Below are 10,519 nucleotides of genomic sequence, written 5' to 3'. Positions count from 1 at the left end.
AGAGGATGGGTCTTACTGTATCCATTCAAGATACCCTCAGCAGAGATTGGAATTTATGTCAGAAGAAAACGATCCCCAGTATAAAAATAATCATTTTATGATCTTGTAACTGCTGTGCAGCTATGTTAAGTATAGTAAGCAGATAAATCAGTTTTGCTATGCATAAGTCAAATTGTATCTTGGCTTCTCTGGTCTTGCATCCTCTCTTATCTCTGTCAGAAATAGAAAGTGTACTTCTTTCCACAAACCATCACTTCCTTTTGTATCATTTGCAAAAGTGGCTTTTTAGTGCTATTTATACTACTTTATTTGTCTAAGATCCACTTTTGGTCTACAAATGTCTGCTTAGAGTAAGGTTTGAGACCTCAATTAAAACTCTGTAATTCTTCTACAGTAGGAGTTTAAGCTTCATAGCAATTACTGGAGTATGCTAAACACTGCCTACTAATATATTAACTGGACCATAAACATCCCGTAATAGTCACTGAAATTAATTAATGCCATCATTTGCGTTGTTATCCACCTTCAGGAGTGCTAACAAATATTTCCATCACAATAATAAATTAGTGAATTCAGGGTATCGGTATCATCTTGTCAGGTTTTAAAGAAGTACTTTGGCTGTGGTAGTTTCAGTTCTTCTTGCTAAAAGGTGTAACTTGGAAGCTTGTGCCTGCGCTACTCACTTGTCCACAAGCCCATGGTCTCTTCAGAATTTCCCTTTTTTAAGCTTCCTCTTACATGTAGATGAACCGTTGATGCACCCACAGACAGGCAGAGAACTCTCACAGCATTTAGAGGAGCAAAACCACCAGCACAATTTTCTGGAGAAGCTGGCGGTTGAACCTCAACTCATAAATTGCCTTTAAAAATCATAAATTGTGGTCCTTGTGCTTCTCTCTGGCTTTGAGGAGGTTGTGTGTACACTTTGAAGAACAGCTTGTATTTTGTTAATCATTAATGAAGTTAGGGCCTTCCTGACCTGTATCTTTTGAAAAACTTTAGAAATTGTACTTAACGTATGTAACTACATGAAAAAATATATTTTACAGTCTCAACACTTTTCTGTAGTTTGCTCACTGGATGTATCATTTTAATGAAACTTCTCATGAATTTATTTAACAACCCTCTGAACTGTTAACATTTTGGAGTTTTTTTGAGAACCCTTTGTAACTTACCCTATAACCACCCCTTCACTGGACTAAGTATTTTATGACCAGAGGCGTCAGGGCTAAAATCTAAACCCCTGGCAGTTCCAGTTCTTCACTGCATCCCTCTCAGGCTTCTCCAAATTCAGTAAGAATTATTTATTAAAATCTTTATTGCCTCTTGGATCCTGCCCTTGGAGAATATAAAATAATAGCAGCATAAAATCAAGCTACTTTTGTCATTTTTGCAAAATATAAATTCATATTCCAGAAAGAGGAATTTGACACTACCTGAATGCATCTGGATTTAACTTGGTTTGCCCCTATTAAAAGACAGAAAGGCAGACTCTGTGCACCTCAGAACCTACAAAAGGGACTTCAGCTGCTACAAAACGGCCCAAGAAACAACTCCAGGGCCAGAAAGAAACAGAGATCACAGAATGCAGTGAGTTGGAAGGGACCCCCAAGAATCGAGTCCAACTCCTGTCCCTGCACATGACAACCCCACAGTTCACACCATGTGTCTGAGGGCTTGTCCAGTCTCTTCTTGAACACTGTCAGGCTTGAGGCTGTGACACCTCCCTGGGGAGCCTGTTCTAATGAATACTAGTTATTATTATTAGAATACTAGTAATTAATACTAATTATTAGTTAGTAATGAATACTAAGCAAAGAAAATTCTGTATGGTCAGTGCACTTTTCACCTTACCACGGGGCGGACGCCGTTTAACCTGAAAGACGCCATTAACAGATCTACTTGTCGTCTGTCCCTTTACAGCAGCTTCCTCCTAGCGCCCCGCCGATAAAAGGGTTCAGACCCTCTACGTTCCACCATTGCTGGGTGAGCCCCGCCCGCATTTGGGGACTCGCTTTTCTCCTAACAAAGCTGGAGACTTGGAAGCCCCGGATGTTCTTCCCACGAAACAGAGCGTGTTTAGAGCGTGTGTGAGGTAGCGCAGGAGCCATAAAACGTTAAGTATTTTCGTGTCTTGTCTCTTCCTTCCGTCTCTGCATCGACAGTATCAGCGACTGCCACTCAGCCCGCTGGGCTCCACTTCCGTTGTTCCCCCACTTCCGTTTCCGGGGGTGCTCCCAGCATGCCGCGGTGCTGCGGGGTGCAGGGTGGGGGGACGGGGCCGGAACCCTCCGGCCCTAGGGAGGGGCTCCGGGGGCTGTCACCCGGTGACGTCTCCTCACGTGAGGAGGTGGCCGCTCATTGGCTACGCTTTCCCCTCGCCCTTCCCCGCCCTCCCGTGGTTGGGCTCTCTGGAGGAGGCCGGCCAATCGGCGGCTCCCGCGCGGGAAAGCCCAGCCCCGGCAGCCACTCAGGGGGTGGAAGTAGCCGCCATGTTGGCGTGAGCGGCGGCGCTGCGCGCGAGCGGGGCCACGCCGGGGCGGCGCGCGGCTCCCGCGGGGAGGCCCCAGGGGCGGCCCTCACAGCCGCGTGCGGCGGGTGCCCGCGCTGCTGCCGCCGCTCCCGCCGCTCCCGCCCCCGGCGAATGATGCGGCGGGAGGCGCCGCTGGGCTGTGTCGGAGCTCGGGCGGTGGCAGAAGCAGAGGCGGCCCTGGGCAGCGTCCGGTCGGCGGCGGCCGCCCGGTCCCCAGCCCCCCGCGGCGGCCGGGCGAGCGCAGGATGCTGAGAGCGACCCCGCGCCCTGGTCGCGCCGCGGGGAAAGGGCCCCCCCGGGGCTGAACGCGGACCCGCTCCCTTCCCCCTTCCCACCCCCGCACGTCTCCCCCTCCCCCCGCCTCCTTCAGCCCTTCGGCCTCTCGCGGCGCCGCCTCCCGGTGGAGCCGCGGCGGCTCCGGGGCTGAGCGGCCCCTCCCCGTCCGGCTCCTCCCGCGGGAGCGCGGGGGGCGGTGGAAGATGGCGTGGGTGCTGAAGATGGATGAAGTGATCGAGTCCGGGCTGGTGCACGACTTCGACGCCAGCCTCTCCGGTATCGGGCAGGAGCTGGGAGCCGGTGCCTACAGCATGAGGTAACTCCTCGCCCGAGGAGCGGGGTCAGGGGGGCGCTGGGCGCCGCCTCCACAGTGGCCCCGTCGGGCCGCCCTGGCCGTGCTGCTGCGCGGGAAGGAGCCGGGGCTGCCCCCACCTTCCCTTCGTTTCCACCCTCCTTTTCTTTTCAATTCCTCCGGTTCCTGGAGGCTCTTCCCGAGCAGCGCACGTGGCGGCGGCCGGCCCGGGGTCTCCCGGTAGCCGCTGCCGCCGCCTCCTCCCCGGTAGCGGCTGCCGCCCGCTCCTCATGGCGGGAGGGGGCTGCCCCTCCCTCTGCGGGCAGCCGGCCTGCCGCTCGGGCTTTTGCCCTGAGTGTATCGTCTCCACGGTAAAAACGGCATTTCCCGGTCCTCTGGGCTACGTAACGGGACCCCGTGTGTCAGGCGATGGTCATCTTCTGCTCGCCGAATGTAATTCTGGTTCATAATAAACAACGACGGCTGTTTTCGCGAACGTTTAGAGGAATTTTCCTTCTCGTTGTGGTAGTTAATAGGCCAGTAGTGTGGTTGTACTTTAATCAGCCTGCTTATTCCTTCATATTTTGGTGTAGTATGTGTCTTTAGTGATGTTTGCTTTTTCCTTTTCCTGCCATGTAGCTCTTTCTGTTCTTAATCAACTTGGCAGTGTCTTTACCTTTTGATAGTTTTCCACGTTTTGCAGTAAAAGTGTTTAAATAGCATTTGCGTGTGTGCTTTTTCGAAGTTAAGGTAAAACTATGCTTGTTTGAAATAAGTGTACTTTATCTCAGTTGTGGGCAGAACGTGTAGATTCCTGAGTGACTTAGTATAGTGAAGAAGAGAAACTGCTTTGGAGGCATTGGGAGACATTTTAGTCTGAGGTTTTTAACAATATTAGTTAGTATTTTGAGAGTCTGGAGAAGAACAACACTGGAATTTGATAGTTTTGATGGCCTAGCCTATGTGGAAGACACGTTTGCTCAGTTACCTGAAACTTGAAAGCCACCACACGTTTTTGGCTGGCTTATATATATATGTATATAAAGTAGTGCTTCCCAGGTGAAGTGTTGGAATGGCAGTATATTTGTTCAAAGTTATAAATAAAAGAGTTTTAGCTGAATAGAAATGTTGACCCTTTTGCTAGTGTTTGGGATTGTGAGCTCAACAGTTTTATGGTGGGATATGTATTTGATGGAGTTTTTGTTTTGTTTGGGGTTTGATTTTTTTTTTTTTAAATTAAAAATAACTTTGAGGACTTGGCAGTTCAGACAGCAAGGTGTTTCACCTCTCTTCATGAAAATACTCCTGATTTTATATTCAGCTCGTCTGGATTTTATCCCACACTAACATTGTTTGTAACTTTACTCTCAGAACACACAAAGGGATCACCTTTTAGCAGTTAGCGTTTGCTGGACTCAGTGATTTCAGCAAGTATGTTACTGATTTTATGTCTTGCTCATATTTCTCCTTTAAGGAAATCATGCCCTTTCAAGTGATGTGAGAGGGCAAAACTAAGACAAGTAGTGTAGCATGAAGACCAAAGATGTTAATTGTCGCTGTTTTGTGTGCCAGTAGAAGCTAATTACTGGTCACTTAAAAAAAAAATGAGAGAAGAAAGAGAAATATTCTCTAGAGGAGAATGCTAGGAGAGCTCCCCAAGCTATATGCCCCTGCATTTTATTAGGAAGACCTGCACATAAACTTTTTACCTATTAGGGTGGTATATAACATAGTTGGTGCTTCTGAAGTTGACGATCGATCAATGCCCTGAAGTTGAATATATGGCATTACTCCTGTGTTAATTCTTATTAAGAAATCTGCTCATATCCATTGTCCAGTAGCTATACTTTCTTTAAAAGGAAGCTGGCTGGACAAAAGTTCTCTGCAGATTCACATGGTTTTAAATAGTTCTCGAAATTTCTCAAAATTTTTCCAACATTTTGAAGCCTAGTTTTTGTGATTGCTGTTCTAATGTCTTTTGATACCTATAAAAACAAAATTCTATTCAACTGATAGCAATTATGGTCAGATGTGTCAACCCCCCTCAAAAACCTACCTAAAAACATAGTACCTTTAGTGATAGTGACTTTTGAGTATCACAGGTAACTTCAGTTGGTCATGGTGCTGTTGTATAGATTTAAGACTGTCACAGTGTTTAAATCTGTCATCTATTGTAACACATTTTTGGGACCATTGATTGTTGCTACGAACTGTTAAAAAATGGGTACTTTCTATGAAAAGATAAGTTTCAGGAAGTGCCTGCCATTTCTCTAGCAGACGCCATTTTTCATGTAATGAATGAATGAATTAATTAATTAATTTAAATTAACCTAATTGAGCATTAATGTAAGGACAAGTACCTTAATAACTGAATGTTTATGTGTGATTTGGAAGCTTAGTATGTGGATTTATTTCAATGCTTTCAAATCCAATGGCATTTGTAGTGTTAAAATTGAAGTATGTCATTGGGGAACTTGATGATTATTTCAGAAGTTGCTATTTTGGTATGTATTTTTAGATTAAAACCTGAGGTTTATTAAACTAAATTGAAAAAGATGATTCTTGGTTCCAAAATGGGAGAGTCTGTCTAAAAGACTGTATGAAAATACATCCAGACAATCCTCCATTTTTGGAGAATCAGGTCGGTTTGGCTCTGCTGCATCTCCCAAACAGTTGGAATGTCTTTGGAGAATGGAGCTGGCTGCTACCTTGGTTGTAAAGATCAGAGCATTCGGTTGTGCTTCCTCACTGGGCTGCCAGAGCCTGGGATGGTGATGGAGTTTTGTGTGGCACCTCTCTTCCAAAGTTTAGGCTAAAGTAACCATGAAGGTGGTCTGTTAGGATTTGGGGAATCATTGTCTTACTATAGAATGCACAGCTTTGTTTTCAAATGGAGAAGAGAGACAACTTTCGGGTACCTGACAAACTTTTTTTTTTTTGGCTTTTGATGAACATGATACAGTAATGGCAGTTACTGTCTTAACTTCATAGTTGCTGTGCAAAAATAAAAAAAATGAAGTTATCTTATTCGGGGCTTGTTTTCTTTGTGGCTCCTGTTACTTTCTGACAGACAAAATGACTGTTTATGCTTCCCCTGATGCATCTTACTCTTTTGAGAATGTGCTACTGTCTATGTTGGGTTTTTTTTCAGAGGAGCGCTTACTTAAGGTATCCTCAAATTTTTTCTTTTCTATTTTAAGCTCTACACAGTACTTTCTGTGGAATATATTAAAAAAAGTTTCTGTTGCAGTGGTCTGTTCTATTTTTATGTATTACGCTGTAGAAAAAGAAAATTAACTAACATCTAGACTCTGTGAAATGAAATTTTATGTACTGATTAGAATTGGACCTTGATTCTTTGTGTACGCACACAAATATGTAAATACCTGCTAGGAAATCAACATTTAAGGAAAAAGGCAGTCCACAAACCTAAACCTCTTCCCGTTGTTACCACAGATAAAACATGTTGAAAAATAAACCTCATGTTCTAGATCACTGACAATGTTTTGTGGGGGGGTTTGGTTTTTTTGGTTTTGTTTTTGTCTTCAAGTTGAATGTGTGTTTATGTTTCAGGACATCAAGCAGACCAGTTAAATTCTTAAGGGAAAGATTTTTCAGGTTGCATAACTATCTTCTCTGTTGCCATGTCACCTCCCATGGTGGACGGGTGTGTGGGATTTGAGAGCAGGACAGCAGGTTTACCCTGATTTATGCTTTCTGTGTTACTTCCACTTAGGAGCAATCTGTACTGTAGTAGCTGCCGGGCGTCCCTGTGTTGGAGGAGGAGATAGAGAACTGTGGATTTGTCGTTGTGAACAAATACTATTTTTACAACTTTTCCTTGGTACCTTCGAGAGCTTAGGAAGACAGAGGTTTTGATGATGAGAGTTTTGTTCTTTCTTTTATTGATTGCTTTTTGCATTTTGTGCCAGGCTTGCAATAAGTTGAGGCCTTTAACCAGTTTCTATATGATGTGTTGTAGGAATCCCACTAACAGCATTACATTTGCACCTGTTTTCTCATTCATGTTACACTTGACAGCTGCTTCAGAGAAAGTTGTTTCCCAGAAGCTACTTTCAGTGGTTTCATCCTGCATCAGACTGGGCTTTTTGTGGATACAGCAAAAGTGTTAAGAAGTATCAGCTCTCCCATTCTTTACATTTTCCTGTAACTTGTTGAGGCCTCTTAACAGTGCAGAGCTTGGCTTTGAGATCATAACTAATTCAAAAATGGCTTGAGAAGCATTTTTCTCAAGGTATTTGTCCTTGTAAACCATGCTGTAAAGTTTCAAAAGACCTGGATGTTCTTGAATGCTGTAGTACTCACACCCAAAAGTATACAATCCAGAAGACAGATAAGACAGATGATTGATGGAATGCCACTTTGAATTTTGATCACATACTAGTTCCTGTTTTTGTAAGGACGGGAGGTTCTTCGTTTATCTCGTGAACCTGTTATTATTCGGCAGGTTTGTGGGTTTTTTAAGTGCATCAGAAAAAGTGTTGGAAAAAAAGGTTTTAAATTTGGAAGGAAGGTGATTTTGTAACTGACACACACTTCACAAGCATGGGACAAGGATAACTTGCATCTTTATTGGTCTTTTTGTACTATGTTCATGTAGGCTACATAACATAGGGTAGCTATCACATGTGATCCATCCCACTGGAAGCTTTGATTCAAGTGTTAACATGCAGCTTGCTCCCTTTTCTAAGCTTTCCTGCTCTTGTATGGTGAAGTTTCATTTATGTACTTCTGTAGCATATCTTGCCAAGATTGCGTGTTGGAGATGCGCTTACTGCCTGCTTTTGGTGTGTAATGGAGACTGTTTCTGTTTGTTTTTTCCGGGAAAATTGTCTTCTCCCTCTAGGAAGAAAGAATGCTTTCTGTTGAATGCTTTAGATAATGAATTGTAAGGGACTGAGATAACACTTCTCTTACTGGAGCTAATAGTTTCAAAAATTTAGTCTCAGAGTTCCTTCCATCAGGAGAGTAAACCCGGATAGGTCAAGAAGTCTTAACAAAAGATGGTACTTCTTCTTCAAAACATTGCTATTCCTTTACACCTTGGCTTGATTGTAGTAGTCCGAAGTTCACTTAGATGAGACAAGTGAACTAAGATAGTCTTACTTCACAAGATAAAAAGTTATTAGTGGCAGTAATAGAACAGAATTGGTCTCTTGAAGCTCTTTTCTCCTGGAGCATGAGATAATTTCAATGGTAGCTATTTTGGAAAAATTATTTTTCCTCCATCTGGGCAGCTTTGCCAGTGAGTGCTTCAGTTTAGGCAACAGTTACTTTGCTGTGTTAAGTAATCCGAGCAAAGCTGGCAGTAGAAGTGCCTGTCAGTAATCTGCCTTGGGCCAGCGAAAATCAAATTTCACCAGGTGAGTAGGAAAATGACTAAAGGATGCTAAAGTAGACATGACCGCGGAGGCTGCCAGTGATTTACTGAGGGGCACATAATTTGCGCTGCCAGGCTTTGGCTCATTATAAATGTGGAAATTATATCTGGGGTCTGAGGAAGAAAAGTGAGAACTGAGAAGGCTGACCTGCTCTCCTGTGTGCTGTTGTTGTTGGGTCTTATAATAGACTCAGTATAAAATTAGAGGTGGTAAAGCTACTGTCATTTAGGATCTCTGTAGCTTATAGGAACATGATTTAGATAATAGCATATATTATATGCAGTTTAATACTTATGAGATACTGTTATTCAGTGTAAGTAAAGAGGACTGTTAAAAATATTAAATTTCTGTTCCTTGTTGGTTTCCTACTCTGAATTATGAGTACACCTGGCACCTTTTCTTCAGCTGTGCTGTGAGCAATGAGTTTTATGTTGTAGAAAATGCTTGTGACCGTGAAATTTAGATGGTCCCTATTTGAACTGATGTAAGGACAAACAGTAGGGGAGTTTGGCTTCAGAGAACTGTGAGGAATGTATTTGTGTGTTCCTCAAAGCTGCATGTTCCTAAGGATTTCCTTCCTATGTAAATTTAGGCAATTTCTTACCTGATTCGTATATCCTTGTTACTGCCAGTCATGAGGAGGGAAATGGGCTTAATACGTTATGCCTGCCCTCAAGTCCTGTTTGGTAGGATGTGGGTTTCTCTGCAGTAATATATTTATCACCTGCTTTTACCACCCTCAGTTGTGTAGCTGTGTGTTGGGCCATGGTATGTATGAACTGATAGAGATCCCAACATGGCTCAGAAAAATGTTTTGTAGAGGGGAAGAGTGGGGAGGGAGCAGCTCACGTGGCAGAATTCTTTATGTTGGTGCTGCCCAGAAGACCTTTTGTGTTGCTGAACCGTGGGTTCATGGGTATCAAATAAAACAGGTCATCCTCTGTTGCTGTACAGTGATGACTGGGGGATAGATCAGTCACTTCGTAGCATCTTCCTTGTTGAAAGTCAGAAAAGATACATTATTAAAAACAAAACAAAACAAACAACAACAACAACAAAACCACAACAAACTAATTAATAGGTGGTTCTAAATAAGTTAACACTTCTTTATCACTTTAAAATCTTAAATACTTTATTCATACCTCATTGATTTTTTTTCCTTAATTGCCTGCAGCTTTTATCTGTTTTTAGATAGGAATGAGTGTATGTGAAAACAGTCAAATTTCATTTCTTATGAGGAAACAAATCAAAATGTTGTTTAAAGATGGTCTAAGAAGAAGTTTTAAATTGCACTGGTTTCTCTTTGCCTTTGACATGTACTAGTACCCAGAAGACTTTAATTTGTAAGAAAAATCTGTGTTTTCATCTGGGGAAATAAATGAATATTCTTACATTTGCCATGTGCTATTTGCTGGAGTGTCTTTTTTTTTTTTTTTTAGTGGTAGCATTTAAGAATGCACATTATGCTGTGTTCTACAGCTAAATTGTAGGGTTGGGAAGTCGGATATATATATATTTTTTCTTTCCTCCTTCCGTAGTGGCAGTTAGTCATTACCACTTCAGAAGTATTAGCAAAAGCAGGTTTAAAGCTGGCTGAATTTGCCTTCTTTTTGTATCGGTTGGCTTCCAGTGCCTTGTCTGTTAATTTAACTAGTTCATTAACCATGGCACATGTTCTTAAGCCAGAACAGATGCATTTTTGTCTTTAGATAGTGGGTGGAAAATGAAGGCTTGAAAGATACTTATTCATAAAAACAAAAATACTTCTCTTTTTAATCTTGCGTGTTATGCGAAAGCAAGTGCTGCAGAACTTAGTCGAGAGTTATTGGTCACTTATTTGGTGTCATACTATGCGTGTCTTCTTTGTTGCACTTCGACTCTTATGTGTGTGTTTTAAACATTGTTATTGTTTCCCTGTTCTTTCTGTTTTAAAGTTCCTCTTCATAAAAACAGTACTTTGTGTTTTAAGGGCCAAAGTGTGTGCAGAGTGTGGGTTCCAAGTGTCAAAGTCCTGTC

At 42.8% G+C, this 10,519-nt stretch overlaps 1 protein-coding gene across 4 annotated transcripts in view; it reads left to right on the top strand.

Annotated features, from left to right (window-relative positions):
* Positions 1-2,419: 2,419 nt before the first annotated feature.
* UBP1 (upstream binding protein 1) overlaps positions 2,420-10,519 on the top strand; it is a 40,697-nt gene continuing 32,597 nt past the window's right edge. For all 4 annotated transcript variants that reach the window (XR_013921738.1, XM_080338766.1, XM_080338765.1 and 1 more), the window contains exon 1: positions 2,420-3,125. Coding sequence is in view for 3 of the 4 variants with exons in the window: in XM_080338766.1 (XP_080194892.1) it covers positions 3,013-3,125 (113 nt within the window). In the remaining variant the exon portion in view is untranslated. The remainder of the gene's footprint in view (positions 3,126-10,519) is intronic.

Source organism: Nesoenas mayeri, assembly GCF_963082525.1.
Source record: "Nesoenas mayeri genome assembly, chromosome: 2".
Classification (NCBI taxonomy): domain Eukaryota; kingdom Metazoa; phylum Chordata; class Aves; order Columbiformes; family Columbidae; genus Nesoenas; species Nesoenas mayeri.
This window is presented reverse-complemented; position numbering and strand designations above follow the sequence as displayed.